The sequence below is a fragment of the Lontra canadensis genome, unplaced genomic scaffold (assembly GCF_010015895.1).
Source record: "Lontra canadensis isolate GAN:19392208 unplaced genomic scaffold, GSC_riverotter_1.0 scaffold28, whole genome shotgun sequence".
Taxonomy (NCBI): domain Eukaryota; kingdom Metazoa; phylum Chordata; class Mammalia; order Carnivora; family Mustelidae; genus Lontra; species Lontra canadensis.
The window spans coordinates 5,212,320-5,229,040 of NW_022631022.1; the positions used below are offsets into that span (position 1 = coordinate 5,212,320).

General features: G+C 43.7%; 1 protein-coding gene across 10 annotated transcripts in view; it reads left to right on the top strand.

The window, feature by feature from the left end:
• The window catches only part of HERC1 (HECT and RLD domain containing E3 ubiquitin protein ligase family member 1), a 185,838-nt gene that overhangs the window by 166,520 nt on the left and 2,597 nt on the right, over positions 1 to 16,721 (top strand). For all 10 annotated transcript variants that reach the window (XM_032864757.1, XM_032864756.1, XM_032864764.1 and 7 more), the window contains 9 exons: positions 4,505 to 4,674; positions 6,068 to 6,206; positions 8,538 to 8,707; positions 9,740 to 9,909; positions 10,152 to 10,317; positions 11,065 to 11,141; positions 11,937 to 12,189; positions 12,889 to 13,041; positions 15,611 to 15,916. In XM_032864757.1, coding sequence (XP_032720648.1) covers positions 4,505 to 4,674; positions 6,068 to 6,206; positions 8,538 to 8,707; positions 9,740 to 9,909; positions 10,152 to 10,317; positions 11,065 to 11,141; positions 11,937 to 12,189; positions 12,889 to 13,041; positions 15,611 to 15,916 — 1,604 coding nt within the window. The remainder of the gene's footprint in view (positions 1 to 4,504; positions 4,675 to 6,067; positions 6,207 to 8,537; positions 8,708 to 9,739; positions 9,910 to 10,151; positions 10,318 to 11,064; positions 11,142 to 11,936; positions 12,190 to 12,888; positions 13,042 to 15,610; positions 15,917 to 16,721) is intronic.

Below are 16,721 nucleotides of genomic sequence, written 5' to 3' on the forward strand. Positions count from 1 at the left end.
AATTGTAAATATCTATGCCCCTAACGTGGGAGCAGCCAACTATATAAACCAATTAATAACAAAATCAAAGAAATACATCAACAATAATACAATAATAGTAGGGGACTTTAACACTCCCCTCACTAAAATGGACAGATCATCCAAGCAAAAGATCAACAAGGAAATAAAGGCCTTAAATGACACACTGGACCAGATGGATATCACAGATATATTCAGAACATTTCATCCCAAAGCAACAGAATACACATTCTTCTCTAGTGCACATGGAACATTCTCCAGAATAGATCACATTCTCGGTCCTAAATCAGCTCTCAACCGGTATCAAAAGATTGGGATCATTCCCTGCATATTTTCAGACCACAATGCTCTGAAGCTAGAACTCAATCACAAGAGGAAATTTGGAAAGAACCCAAATACATGGAGACTAAACAGCATCCTTCTAAAGAATGAATGGGTCAACGAAGAAATTAAAGAAGAATTGAAAAAAGTCATGGAAACAAATGATAATGAAAATACAATGGTTCAAAATCTGTGGGACACAACAAAGGCAGTCCTGAGAGGAAAATATATAGCGGTACAAGCCTTTCTCAAGAAACAAGAAAGGTCTCAGGTACACAACCTAACCCTACACCTAAAGGAGCTGGAGAAAGAACAAGAAAGAAACCCTAAACCCAGCAGGAGAAGAGAAATCATAAAGATCAGAGCAGAAATCAATGAAATAGAAACCAAAAAAACAATAGAACAAATCAACGAAACTAGGAGCTGGTTCTTTGAAAGAATTAATAAGATTGATAAACCCCTGGCCAGACTCATCAAAAAGAAAAGAGAAAGGACCCAAATAAATAAAATCATGAATGAAAGAGGAGAGATCACAACTAACACCAAAGAAATAGAGACAATTATAAGAACATATTATGAGCAACTCTATGCCAACAGATTTGACAATCTGGAAGAAATGGATGCATTCCTAGAGACATATAAACTACCACAACTGAACCAGGAAGAAATAGAAAGCCTGAACAGACCCATAACCAGTAAGGAGATCGAAACAGTCATCAAAAATCTCCAAACAAACAAAAGCCCAGGACCAGAGGGCTTCCCGGGGGAATTCTACCAAACATTTAAAGAAGAACTAATTCCTATTCTCCTGAAACTGTTCCAAAAAATAGAAATGGAAGGAAAACTTCCAAACTCATTTTATGAGGCCAGCATCACCTTGATCCCAAAACCAGACAAGGATCCCATCAAAAAAGAGAACTACAGACCAATATCCTTGATGAACACAGATGCAAAAATTCTCACCAAAATACTAGCCAATAGGATTCAACAGTCCATTAAAGGATTATTCACCACGACCAAGTGGGATTTATTCCAGGGCTGCAAGGTTGGTTCAACATCCGCAAATCAATCAATGTGATACAACACATTAATAAAAGAAAAAACAGGAACCATATGATACTCTCCATAGATGCTGAAAAAGCATTTGACAAAGTACAGCATCCCTTCCTGATCAAAACTCTTCAAAGTGTAGGGATAGAGGGCACATACCTCAATATTATCAAAGCCATCTATGAAAAACCCACCGCAAATATCATTCTCAATGGACAAAAACTGAAAGCTTTTCCTATAAGGTCAGGAACATGGCAGGGATGTCCGTTATCACCACTGCTATTCAACATAGTACTAGAAGTCCTAGCCTCAGCAATCAGACAACAAAAAGAAATTAAAGGCATCCAAATCGGCAAAGAAGAAGTCAAACTATCATTCTTCGCAGATGATATGATACTATATGTGGAAAACCCAAAAGATTCTACTCCAGAACTGCTAGAACTTGTACAGGAATTCAGTAAAGTGTCAGGATATAAAATCAATGCACAGAAATCAGTCGCATTTCTCTACACGAACAACAAGACAGAAGAAAGAGAAATTAAGGAGTCCATCCCATTTACAATTGCACCCAAAACTGTAAGATACCTAGGAATAAACCTAACCAAAGAGGCTAAGAATCTATACACAGAAAACTATAAAGTACTCATGAAAGCAATTGAGGAAGACACAAAGAAATGGAAAAATGTTCCATGCTCCTGGATTGGAAGAATAAATATTGTGAAAATGTCTATGCTACCTAAAGCAGTCTACACATTTAATGCAATTCCTATCAAAGTACCATCCATTTTTTTTCAAAGAAATGGAACAAATAATCCTAAAATTTATATGGAACCAGAAAAGACCACGAATAGCCAAAGGAATATTGAAAAAGAAAGCCAAAGTTGGTGGCATCACAATTCTGGACTTCAAGCTCTTATTACAAAGCTGTCATCATCAAGACAGCATGGTACTGGCACAAAAACAGACACATAGATCAATGGAACAGAATAGAGAGCCCAGAAATAGACCCTCAACTCTATGGTCAACTAATCTTCGACAAAGCAGGAAAGAATGTCCAATGGAAAAAAGACAGCCTCTTCAATAAATGGTGTTGGGAAAATAGGACAGTCACATGCAGAAAAATGAAATTGGATCATTTCCTTACACCACACACGAAAATAGACTCAAAATGGATGAAGGACCTCAATGTGAGAAAGGAATCCATCCAAATCCTTGAGGAGAACACAGGCAGCAACCTCTTCGACCTCAGCCACAGCAACATCTTCCTAGGAACATCGCCAAAGGCAAGGGAAGCAAGGGCAAAAATGAACTATTGGGATTTTATCAAGATCAAAAGCTTTTGCACAGCAAAGGAAACAGTTAACAAAACCAAAAGACAACTGACAGAATGGGAGAAGATATTTGCAAACGACATATCAGATAAAGGGCTAGTGTCCAGAATCTATAAAGAAATTAGCAAACTCAAAACCCAAAGAACAAATAATCCAATCAAGAAATGGGCAGAAGACATGAACAGACATTTCTGCAAAGAAGACATCCAGATGGCCAACAGACACATGAAAAAGTGCTCCATATCACTCAGCATCAGGGAAATACAAATCAAAACCACAATGAGATACCACCTCACACCAGTCAGAATGGCTAAAATTAACAAGTCAGGAAATGACAGATGCTGGCGAGGATGCGGAGAAAGGGGAACCCTCCTACACTGTTGGTGGGAATGCAAGCTGGTGCAACCACTCTGGAAAACAGCATGGAGGTTCCTCAAAATGTTGAAAATAGAGCTACCCTGTGACCCAGCAATTGCACTGCTGGGTATTTACCCTAAAGATACAAACGTAGTGATCCGAAGGGGCACGTGCACCCGAATGTTTATAGCAGCAATGTCTACAGTAGCCAAACTATGGAAAGAACCTAGATGTCCATCAACAGACGAATGGATAAAGAAGATGTGGTATATATACACAATGGAATACTATGCAGCCATCAAAAGAAATGAAATCTTGCCATTTGCGACGACGTGGATGGAACTGGAGGGTATCATGCTTAGTGAAATAAGTCAATCGGAGAAAGACAACTATCCTATGATCTCCCTGATATGAGGGAGAGGAGATGCAACATGGGGGGTTAAGGGGGTAGGAGAAGAGTAAATGAAGCAAGATGGGATTGGGAGGGAGATAAACCATAAGTGACTCTTAATCTCACAAAACAAACTGAGGGTTGCAGGGGGGGAGGGGGGTGGGGGGGTGGGGTTATGGACATTGGGGAGGATATGTGCTATGGTGAGTGCTGTGAAGTGTGTAAACCTGGCGATTCACAGACCTGTACCCCTGGGGAAAAAAATATATGTTTATTAAAAAAAAAAAAAGTGCATAGAACTCTGGGGGTATGAGTAGAAGGCCAGTAAGCACAGAAAGAGGACTCAGGGGAATTGGCTTTGAAAGGAGTGGTGAAAGAGGTTGCCAGTGAACCAGGGTAGTACAGAGTCTCTGCAGGATAGGAGGCACTGAGGCCAGGTCAGTAAAAGGTTATGTGGGGTTCTTGGGGTCAGAGCCTTAGAAGAGGCTCCTGCCATAGGCAGTTAGGGGCTACTCATGGCTTTTGAGATTATAGCCTCAGTGCAGTAGTGAGAGTGGAAGGTAGACTGCAGAAGGTGGCCATGCCAAACAGTTCTAGAGGCCATGGGGCAAGAGCCCCTGTGGGGCTGGCCTGTAATTTCTAGAAGTTTAGCAACAAAGATAAAGGGAGAAGTTGGCTAGAAGTTTTAGGACAAGAGAAGTTGAGTGATGTCTTTTCTTAGAATGTAAGAACCATAGAGTCTTTCTTAACTATGTGCCATCCTCTCAAATAGGAGGATACTGAAGTGTCTCTTGGTTTGAAATAAGCTGCTAATTTTAGATTTATTTATTTTATGAATAGGAGTCCGTGACACTTTGCAAAGGTGCTGTTTCAGATTTCATTCACTCAGGATCTAGTACACCTTACCAGAATGGCAGCTTTTACCATAATGAATTAGATGTGTCATTGCCATTCCACTAGAAGAGTTAAATGACTCATTAGAAAACAAAAGGACTGTTGTGTCCCATCCATAAGTTTCTTCTTACTGTTTTCTCAGATCGCTTGATAGGCTTGCCAGAGGGGCGTGCTCGCAATCACAATCGACCACAGCAGATCCCTGTCCTGTCTGGAGTGATTATCGAAGATGTGGCAGTTGGAGCTGAGCACACACTTGCTTTGGCATCAACTGGAGATGTATATGCCTGGGGGAGCAATTCAGAAGGGCAGGTAAATATTTATCTTGCTTGTCCTCTCATATTCTAGAATTCTGACAGCGTCCCTCATTTGTGAAAGGGATAAGCTAGGAAACTCCTAGGATTTACCACAATGCCTCACACACATCACTTTGCTATGGGACAGATTGATTTGTGAGCGCAGTTTTTCATGTCTCTCTCGATTGTGGCCAAGTAAGGATTATACCATGGTTTTAAAAAAAAATCTGATGGTATAGCAAAGTGATTAAGGGAATTAACTGAGTATATGTAAGTCTACACTCATTAAGGGCCAGCACATAGTAAGCAGCGCTTTACAGGTATTTGCTACTATCATCATCGTTTTTACTGTAATCTGTGAGATTAATTAACTGTAGTCTGTGAGATTAGGCCCTGGGAGCATCAGTTGATCTGCAACATGGAAAGAATGAAACAACGATACTTTTATATTTAATAATAGAACATAGTACCGTACACAGTATGTTGTAGATAGGATATTTGTGTTTGTGCAGGAAATCTTGTCATCCCCATTCTACAGAAGAATAAACTGAGCCTCTGAGAGGTTGAGAGAAGATTTAAGAATTTGATGTGTTCAGCCTACCCTATATCTGAAGTAGGGAGGAATTTGGGTGGGAGATGTCTGGGATGCCTGTTGCTACAGTGGGTTTCAGCCCTCCAGATGCAGAGCCACATCCCCTTCCTCCATAAATCCTCTCTGGGTCTGTCTGCCCCCTGAGCCAGGGACCCTCAAGTTCAAGGTCTCCATTGTTACTCCTGGTAGCCTCAGTTTGACTCTGTGGTCACCTCATCATTGTGTTAACAGATGGGAAAGCTGCTCATCCTTGCAGTTGCACATGGTCTTAATGAGAAGAGAGTAGCTGCTGAAGACACCTTAGGGAGGTCATTGGAAGGGACTTGACATGATCCTCCCTAATGACACTGAGGTGCTTAGCCACTCAAACACTGGGTATTCCACTCGTACCCTAAGAACAGAGATCTGGAGATGAAAATCTCCTTCTCTGTACGCTTTTATAATTGTTTATTGTTACCCTGGCCGACCATGTTAGAAGGAAATCTGTGTTTTAAAATAAAAGTTCTATAGATGATTCTGTTACTTTTTTAACTTTCTAAGAATTATTTCCTCTTTAGAATTGGAATCCAAGGATGTGTTCCATCATTAAGACTTAACTCTAGCTTTGGAATGGCCTTGTTGCAGCCAAGTTTTTAGGAGATAGTCTGAGCTATGAGGACTATTCTGATTGAGAAAATCAGAATTAATTTCATTTTGATGCTGTTGCTTGGTATAGATATTTATTTATATCTGCCTACCACGTAAGGCAGATTGCATCATCTTGACTTCCTTGCTTCCTCTTTTTAATTGACTCTTTGTTTTTGTAATGTATTACAAGCTTGGCTTAGGCCACACCAACCACGTTCGAGAACCAACCCTGGTAACAGTTTTGCAAGGGAAAAACGTTCGGCAGATCTCAGCTGGCCGCTGCCACAGTGCTGCCTGGACAGCGCCGCCTGTCCCTCCAAGAGCACCAGGTGAGAGATGCGATATCCATGCTCCTGCAGCTTCTCTTTCAGAGCTTCTTTTTCTGTGGTCCCCAGCCACGCTGTCTGCTTGCTGCTTTCCCACTGCATCCAGGCATGCTGAGACCACCAGGCCCCCCAACAACCAAGCCTTCTTGGTGCTCCGAGCACTGTAAATCCTTTCATAGCAGGTGATTCTCCTGCAGACTTCATCACAAAGCACTTCCTCTCTGCACCCCCAAAAGAAGAAAACATATCACTTAGGCAAGCAAAAATGTATAATTTTAGAGCAGCAACTAAGTATTTTTTCATGTACAGAAGAAGTGGTGAATCATAGTTTTCTAAGGCCTGGTATTAGGAATAAAGATTCAAAGGTCTGAGACCAATTGTCAGATTCTTCACTGCAATTAACCATTTGAAACATGATGTTGTCTGTGCGTTGGCACAGCAAAAAAAAAAAAAAAAAGAAGAAAATGTTGCCATTTTACTCCAGCATGTAGTAGGACTGATAAGCAGTTTCTACCTTTGTGTTTATTACGCAGTCCCAGAACTACAGAAAGATATAAAGGGGTGCCTGGGTGGCTCAGTCAGTCAAAGTGCCTGCCTTTGGGTCAGATAGTGATCCCAGGGTTCCTGAATTGAGCCCCACATCTGGCTCCCTGTTCAGCAGGGGGTCTGCTTCTCCCTCTGCCTCTCCCCTTCTCTTGTGCTCTCTCTCTCACTAAAATAAAATCTCTAAAAAAAAAAAAAAAAAAAGGATATAAAGAAAGTAAAATGTGTATTTATGTGTTTCACATTCTGCTGAGTACTCTCCAGATTGGATCCCCACAGATGTGGGGCATTTATCATTCCTTATCCATCTCTTTACATTTGGGCTGTTTCTCTGCCAGGCCCTTAAGCCCTTTCTTTATACGATTCTCTGGTGTATCAGGAACTAGAGTTTCCTTGAAGTAACCTTGTGCCTAGGAATTCAGCATTCTCTTCCCTTTTTGCTGACTTCTGCTTTTAAGTCCTTGGAGAAGACTCACTGTAGAGATTTTTTTTTCTTTTAAATACCCTTAGGGAGCAAATGAGGACTACCAAGTAGATTCCAAACAAGCAAGAGATGTTTTCTGATTAGTAGAGTCCAGAATGAGCAGTGCTGCTCACCCATGGTCCGTTTTGATACTCAGAGTCCTCTTCATCTCACAGAGATCTCACTCCCACTTCAGGAGAGAGGCTCTGCAGTGTGGTGGTTAAAGGTCCAGACTCCGGAGCCATGTTGCCTAGGTCGAATCCTCGCTGCTTCGCTTACAAGCTGTGTGATCTTAAGACTCCATTTCCTTATCTGTAAAATGGGATGATAATAGCCCCTGTTGTAAAGAGCTATAGGATTAAATGAAGAATTTGTGTGATGTGCTTAAAATAGTGCTTAGCACATAGAAATACTTAATCAATGTTAGCTTTTGTTGACAGTATTAATGAAATCAATTGGGAGTAAAATAAATGGAATTGAGCTGTGCAAATCTTTATTTACATGAAACTCAAATAAGGCAAGTGTTGGTTTACTCTATATGTTTTTAATAAGAGGGGAACCATGAATACAGTCTTTGCTTCTACAGAGCTCTTATTCTCGCAGTACAAAGCTTTCATGAATCATGCACCCATAGCTTTCATTCCATCACGGTCACTTTCTGTCAGATCCCTAGGAAGTGTGGGAGGTGACTGCTGAGTTGCCCATTCCCATTTTCCAGAATTGCCTACCTGGTCCTGGCTCACATCCTACATTTTATGAAGATGGCAGCTATCAAATACAAAAGGAAGAATTTGGGTTTTTTGTTTTTGTTTTTTTTAAGATTTTATTTATTCATTCGAAAAAGAGAGCATGAAAGAGACAACATGAGCGGGGGGCGGAGGGACAGAGGGAGAAACAGGCTTCCCGCTGAGCAGGGATCCGATTATGGGGGTTGATCTCAGAACCCTAGGATCATGACTTGAACTGAAGGCAGACGCTTAATGGGTTCAGCCACCGAGGTGCCCCTGTTTTGGTTCTTTTGTGAAGGAACTGTTTAAGTGCCATAGTTAAATGGGAAACTAAAGGAGAAAAAAAGTTCCCATAATGATAAATAAAACAAGATATCTTAAAAAATAACACATGTGCATTAAAGCATAAAGATGAATTGATGGAGAGAGGAATTGATAAACACGTGATGAAACAAATATAGGCAAATATTCTAGAATTTAGGTGGTGGAATGAATGTTCATTGTATACTTATCTCAACCTCTCTGTTTGAAAATTTTCAAAATACTGAAAATGAAAGCAGTACATTCTCCTTTATAAGCATCTGCTTGCTCTTTGGGTAGGTGTGTCTGTACCTCTGCAGCTGGGCCTGCCTGACGCAGTGCCCCCCCAGTACGGGGCGCTCCGGGAGGTGAGCATCCACACCGCGAGGGCCCGGCTCCGGCTGCTCTACCACTTCTCTGACCTCATGTACTCTTCCTGGAGGCTCCTGAACCTCAGCCCTAACAACCAGGTAACATGTTGGGTTTGGAGCACTACCCGTGCTTACCAGGTCCCCTGCAGTATTCGCCCATGGCTAATGCTTTTTGCTCTCAGCTCCCAAGAGAGGTGGAAAAGGCACCAGTTCCATTTCCATTTTACTGCTGGTTTAGGGATAGGCCAGATACTGGTAATCATGCTGCTGGACACAGAGGAGTCTCCCTTCTATGTATTGGTCTGTCTGGAGCTCAAGGAAATACGAATGGCAAAGCATGTATTTTCTGTAAAGTCCAATATGTGATTTCTAAATCTAGGCACACACAGGTGTGTCACCCCACTGTGACAAGGACTCTGTAAATGAGTCTGACACATTGCAGAGACTTCCTGATCGTCTCACAGATGAGCTTTCTGGGTCCCATGGGGGGAGAAAGTAAATGTGGCTGATTTGATTGTCTTTATAGAACAGTCTAGTAATTTAGGAAGAAAGCAAGCTGGCTGTGTTTGCTTGTATAATGTGTAGGCATGCCTGCCAAAATGTGTTTCAGTTGTAAAACTGTTAGAAATCCTTGGGTAACCCATCATGGGGCATGTGAGAGATTTGACAGATCATTGTTAGAAACAGATAATCAGCCAGGCAGCAGAATACTGTGCAGCACTGAACAGAAGGTTAAAAAAACTGTTTGTAAATTAGCAGGAGAAATGTTGATGATAAAGAGTTAAGTGAGAAAAGCAGCAGAACATCACATAAACAGTGTGTTGTCAATAATGTGAGGAATGCCCCTCTGCACACGTGGAAGAGAGCTGGAGGGAGACCGGGGAGAGTGACCGTGGAGCTTGCGGGGATTCAGTGTGTACACGTGTGTGTGTCCTTTTCTGCATTTTCCAAGTTTTAGAAAATAATCGTCGTATATTTTATCAGAAAAACATATTTTTTAAAAGTTATCAATAGTTACTGCTATCCAGGTTTATGCTTTTAAACCAAAAAATTATGTTCTGAAAGTGAAAAGTGTTCTTTCTGGGAAGCCTTGAATTGTGCCATCTGTGATAAGCTCTCTCTCTGTTACAGAGCAGTACATCTCATTATAATGCTGGCACGTGGGGCATCGTACAGGGACAGCTTCGGCCTCTGTTAGCCCCAAGAGTCTACACCCTCCCGATGGTGCGCTCCATAGGAAAAACCATGGTTCAAGGCAAAAACTATGGACCTCAAATTACTGTAAAGAGGATATCAACCAGGTTAGCATGTGTGTGCATGTTTCACTAGCTAGCCAGCGCTTGTTTAGATGAATGTGATTCCTGACTAATCTGTGAGCTCCCGCTTCCTGGGTTGTAAGCTAAGAGAGTAACGGTGCCTGCCTAGTTCCCAATGCGGTCACAGTGGGCTTAGCCCACTGCTCAGCTATTATTAAACTAGCGTATTCACCCCCTGATGGGAAGTTAGAGTTGTGTTTCATTCTGTTTTCCCTTTCTTTTTGAAGAGGGCGGAAGTGTAAGCCCATCTTTGTCCAAATAGCAAGACAAGTAGTTAAACTGAATGCATCAGACCTCCGTCTGCCCTCACGAGCGTGGAAGGTGAAGCTGGTTGGAGAAGGGGCTGATGACGCTGGGGGAGTATTTGATGACACGATCACAGAGATGTGCCAGGTATATTCATGCGGTATCCCCTTGCTGAGTCATTTGTTCAGATGGTGGCTGTCCTACCATTTCCAGTGCCTACTGTCTGACGCGTTCTTAGGAATGTCTCAAGGATGCATTTGTGAGCCTTACGTAAAAATCATGCTGTTAACGATGTATAAGTGAATTATAGCAAGGGTTTGTGACATCTGTGTGAAGATACCTTACTGAGTAAATAAATGTCAGTGCCTGACTCTACCAGTGACTCACTGTCCTGCTCTAATACAGGCAGAAGAAACAGTAATGACACATATTTACATTTATGTAATGGACAAATCCAGGACCACCCATGTGCTCTGATTAATTTTGGTGCTTTTAGAATGAAGTAGAACTGTCAGGCTCTAGTGGAATTAGAAAAACAAATACTAAGAGTTTGGACCAGCTCTTATTTTGATATCTAAAGTGGCAAGTTTGCTTCCGGGTCAGCTCTGACCCTTCCCTCTTTGCCTAGTAGCAGAATTTTTCTGATAAATTCTGTGACTAAAACAACTTTTAGCTAATATTCACTGGGTCTATTTGATATTGAATATCACTGTACCCTGCTCAGAGATACCCCAGCTCCTGCCCTGGATTGACTTCCTTATCTCAGTTCTGCAGACTACAGGATATTTTCTACATGGGGGGAATGTTTGTAATTTCATTTTAAGTTAAAACCACAAAAATTATAAAGATAGCATTTGATTGTCATTTCTCAAAAAACTGTTCTTTCTTTTATAGGAACTTGAAACTGGTATTGTTGACCTTCTTATACCCTCTCCCAATGCCACTGCAGAAGTGGGCTACAATCGGGATAGGTGAGGCAGTCATCAAGTGCTTTTTGACTATCTACAATAATAATGATAGCTCACTTATTGAGTGCTTACTGGGGGCCAGGCCCTGCTCGAAGTGCTTTTACATATTATCCCATCGAATCCTCATTAGAACCCAAAGGAGTGGGAACTATTATTACTCCCTTTTCACAGATAAGGAAACTGAAGCACTTCTATCATGACTCTATTATGGAACCAACTCAATGATAATATTGAGGGGTAGGGGAAATCCAGACTTGATAATGAAACCTGACTTATTTTCTGTTTCTGAAGGCCCTCGTGGCCTCCCCACAAAGAATTTTCTACATCAGAACTCATCAGGAAGATTTGATATGCTGTCAAGTCACAGCACTTCGTATTAGCAGTTCTGTGTTATGCCTAAATTTCCCAAACCTTAAATTTTTGATCCTGCTTCATGGACTTGTAAATGATAAAGTGAAATGATTTTAGGAGATAGGGCGTCCTGGAGCAGCTAACTCAGGGACAGATGGACCATTCAGTTCCTCTTTCACGGCTCTTCTGAAAATAACTCAAAATATGGTTCCTGTGCTGTCCAAAAGAGTAGCTACTGGGTACATGTGGCTCTTGGGCACTCAGAATGTGGTTAGAGTTGCTGAAGAACTCCATTAAATTTTATTTAATTAATTTGAGTAGCCACATATGGCAAATGACTACCGCATTGAACAGCCCAGATCTGGATTAATGCTGTAGCTGTCTGATAACTTATTTCCAATAGAAATGAGGTCAGTTTTATTTGAAGAATTTCCTTTAATTTTGCAGGTTTCTTTTTAACCCCTCCGCCTGCCTTGATGAACATTTAATGCAGTTTAAGTTCTTGGGCATTTTAATGGGGGTTGCCATTCGCACAAAGAAGCCTCTGGACCTCCACTTGGCCCCTCTGGTGTGGAAGCAGCTGTGCTGTGTCCCACTCACCCTGGAAGACCTGGAGGAGGTGGATCTGCTCTACGTGCAGACCCTCAACAGCATTCTTCACATTGAAGACAGTGGGATTACCGAGGACAGTTTCCATGAGGTAAATCTTGGCCAGTCCGTGTTCTGCTGGTATTGACCAGAATTTTTCTGTGGGAAATTCAGATCTGGTCTTCCCCTTGCTGTTTGACTGACAGCATGTCCCATTGCTGCCCTAGCAGCTCACCCGCAGAGGTTCAAAAGCCGCTCATGGGTAGATTTGGCACCAGCACCCAGCTTCCTCTCCTTCCTCTTTGGTCTACTCTCTGCCTGCTAGAATGAATGGACAAGCAAGGGAACCCAGTTGGAGAGGGAGGCATGGGGGGGACCAGAATTCATCGAACCTGGTTTGAGGACAAAGAAATGGTTAACTATAGCCAGATGGGTCAGCACGTTCCCTTCTGACCAAGTGGCATGATCAGCTACCTCGATTCCTCATTTTTAATCCTTAAAATTCTTTTTTTTTTTTTAAGATTTATTTATTTATATGAGAGATGGAGGGGGAGATGGAGAGCAAACACCAGCGGCAGGGCTAGGAGAGGGAGAGAGAGAATCCCATGCAGACTTGGCACTGAGGGTGGAGCCTGAGGCTGGGCTTGATCCTGTGGCCCTGAGATCAAGACCAGAGCTAAAACCAAGAGTCAGATGCTTAACCGGCTGCTCCACCCTATCCCTAGAAGTCTTAATGTTGTTACTGTTTTGCTATATTTGTGTGTAATGTATGGTATTTTTTTAGTAAAAATATTTTTTTTCCTCTTCTTAGATGATTCCTCTTGATTCTTTTGTTGGCCAGAGCGCTGATGGCAAGATGGTTCCCATAATTCCTGGTGGAAATAGTATCCCACTGACATTTTCCAACAGGAAGGAGTATGTGGAGAGGGCCATTGAATATCGACTTCATGAGATGGACCGACAGGTGAGCTGAAACGTTGGGACATGCATATGAATGTTTACAGTTGTCTTCAAACAAGAGCTTACTGGTTACTGCTGAGTTTGGGTATATGAACTACCATGTCAGTTAATTTGTATCTGCCTTTTAGCCCCTGTTCAGAGACTTTTCAGGCCTTACCTCTGGGTTTCCTGTCTCCTTACTCAAAGCCTTAGGACAGCTCTAAATTGGTCACTGGTTGGATTGAGGCCAAGCTCTCACCCAGGCCTTTACACCTGCCTTCTCACTCATCCTTCATTTTGTTTGTCTTCATCTCTTATTGTCCCCAGCCCAGGGTCCCCCACTCCAGTTGGGTCAGTCAGGGCCCATGTGAATAAACCCCTCACACTGGTCTTGCGATCCCATGTGAGTGCCTCTTTCCCCACTCCTGCTGCAGTCCCTTCAGGCCCCAGCTGCAAATGCCTCTCCTCCGCAGACCAGCTTTCCTCCAGGTCCATAGCCGGTAGAAATCTTTTTTGTTACTTAGAAATTTTTCAAGATACCATAATACTTCTATGTTGTGGTCTAAGAACTAGACCACAGAGTTCAGATCTTGTTTCTTCAATTAGCTTGTAAGACTCTGAGTGAAGAATGCATTCTATTATGTATATTACATACATGTGTGCTACATATATTACATAAATATTTTGTGTGTGTGTGTGTGTATCTCCTAAATATCCTTGTTCTATGCTGACGTTGTAGTAAGCATTTAATAATAAATGATGAGAATGTGATGAGTGACCAAAGAAATGAACATTTTGTCCAAAAATGGGTTTTTGGTTATACAGTCCTTAAAAGCCACTTTAGTAGTACTTTATTTGCAGAATGTGCTAGGGTCTTCTTGGGAGCTAGACTGAGGCTCGAAGGCTGTGTAGTCATTTGAAGTGTGTATGTTCTGTGCCTTTCCTTTCTGGTTCCTTTGACTCTGGCTTTGGACCAAGTCCAGTCAGAAAACTGTTATCCCTTAGTGAGGGCAGGTCTTGTGGGCAGTGCTGTTCACACAGCCGGGCCTTAGGGTTTGCCTCCAGTTGTTCAGAATTTTAATCCCCAGTGAGTAACTGGCTAAAAATACATTGAATACCTTCTGCATGCCAGGTGTGGGGCCAGGCTGCCTCGTGTGCAGTGTTTCCTGTAGTTACTCTGTGAGAGAAGGATTACTGTCACATTTCACAGATGAAAGCACTGAGGCAGAGAAGTGAAGTGATGTGCCCAAGGCGAAGCCAGGGTCCCAAACCAGGTTTAACTGTGGGGTCTAGGCTCTTCTGAGGGTCAGATTGCCCCTCCACTCTCTGCCAGTCATGCTCTGCTCGGCCGTAGCTTTGTTCCTTTCTCAGCAAGGAGTCCTTTTTCCTCTTTCACGTCTTCCTCTTCTCTTAGAGCCCAGTGTTCTTCCCATAGCTGTCCCCATTTGTTCTCCGCCAAGCAGCCAGCCCCATACCTCAGCCTCATTTTTTTCCAGACAGCTTTTGGTTTGTATTCTACCAGGCACGGCAGCTTGTGTTTGGGCAAACTTTGGCTGGGGTCTTCCTTTTAATACCCATCCAGACGGTCCTCATTGCCAGTCCTGTTCCCTAGCCCCGGGTGGGACTTCTTTGTACCAGTCACAGCCCCAGAGCCTTCCCCAAGGTGTGGCTCCTGCTTGGATCCTCTGGTTTTTTCCTTTTGCTAATTATCACTGGTGGTTCTGAGTTGGCCAAGAGTGAGGAAGTATTTATGAACAAATCTTGACAGCAGTGAATGAGTCTGTGGTAGGATGTACGTTGCTGTGCGACCTTGGGGTGTTTTTGAAACAGACTGTGTGGGGAGCTCTTCCTCCAGCCCCCCTCAGCACTCCGCAGCTGACATGCTCTCCGCACTGTGCTGGGAGAGAACAGAAGCAGCAAGGCACACAGACATGCATCGAAAATTCTCATCATAGTCATGTGAGCAGCAGTCATTTGCCTCATTTCTCAGATGAGAAAATTAAAAGAAGAGACGGAGCTGGGATTCAGACCCCCAAGTCTCCTGATGAAATGCTCTGTCCTTCCTACTGCCTTCCTCCAAAAACTTGCTAGTTTTACTTTCTTCTTTGTACTTTTCTAACTTCTTTTTTTTTTTTTTTTACAATGAGCACAAATAAGTTTTACCAGAAGGATATAACTCTTCAAAAGAAAAATATGAGTGCAAGAAACAGTAGAAGGTAGACACATCCTCTAGGAGCATCTTACCCTAAGGAGGAGACAGAGTAGCCCCCAGGGCCCAGTGTAACTGCACAGCCATGCGTGCTGGGGGGTAGGAGTGAGTGCGGTTGGCACCCCCAAGGGTGGGGGCTTAGGGCGGCGGGCTGAGTTTTGTGGGAGCAGAAAGCAAGCTCCTCAATTGACTTGACCTGGGACTGGAAGGAGCATAGAAGTCCCACAGGCAGGGAGGAGCTCGGACAGAGAGTTGGCGGCCAGGGAAGTGGGCCAGGTGCGCCTTGGGTTCCGGGGGACAGGTCGAGGGTTTGGGGGGCGGAGGAGCAGGTGGGAGGTGCCCCATCTGCAGACGCGTGTCTGATGCACAGCTCTCCTGGGAGCAGGTGGCTGCCGTCCGAGAAGGGATGTCCTGGATCGTTCCGGTGCCACTGCTGTCGCTCCTCACGGCCAAGCAGCTGGAGCAGATGGTGTGTGGGATGCCCGAGATCTCCGTGGAGGTCCTGAAGAAGGTGGTGCGCTACCGGGAGGTAGACGAGCAGCACCAGCTGGTGCAGTGGTTCTGGCGCACACTGGAGGACTTCTCCAATGAGGAGCGCGTGCTCTTCATGAGATTCGTGTCCGGAAGGTCTCGCCTCCCGGCCAACACTGCGGACATCTCTCAGAGGTTTCAGATCATGAAGGTCGATCGGGTAAGTAAGCTTCGCTGCTGTCCCCATCCTGTCTCCTGCTGCTTCCGCGCCGCTTCGCCAGCTGGGAAAGCCGCACAGTGACCCTCGGGTAGGCCTGCCAGTTCAGGCTTAGTGTTTGAGGTTTCCTGATTGAAAGAAAATCAAGCAGAAAAACTTGTTCAGAAACATAATATAACTTGAGTGAAAAAAAGCCCTACCACCAGCAACCTTTGAGAAATCCTCCAGCAGCTTCCTGCGTGAGCGCTCAGCTTACCAGAGGGCTTGTCCTGCTGCCTCTGCCTCTTACTTCCTGTGCCTTTTCGTGTGACTTGTGCACTCAGATGTGGTCTGGTGTGCTTCCACGGAGACCCTAACCGTGAACGTGGTGCGTGTGCCCCGTGGCTGCTTGTGCAGGCGGGGCGGCTTCCTTGTGGCCTGATGAAAAGCCCCAGCTGCAGAGCTGCAGCCCAGCTGCCATTCTGACAGATGGCTGAGGGATAAAAGAGCTTAGAACCTGAAACGCACGCTGCTGCCAGAGTCCTCTTTCTTGTGCACGCATCTGACCATGTCACTGTCCTTTCAGACCAGGAGGGGCTCCCGGCATTGATTCCAGAATAAATGCCAACTGCTTCAGTGGCCTTAAATATCTCCACAGTCTGGCCTCTGCCGCAGCTTTCCTACAGCACCTCTTAACACGTACCGTGTTCTGGCCAGAACAGACTGCTTACCTTTTTTCCCCAACACACCACGCTGTTTCTAAAATTCTGTGCCTTCGTGTAGGCCATTCCCTCTGCTTTAGTGAGTTCTCCTTCACACTCCTTCCCAT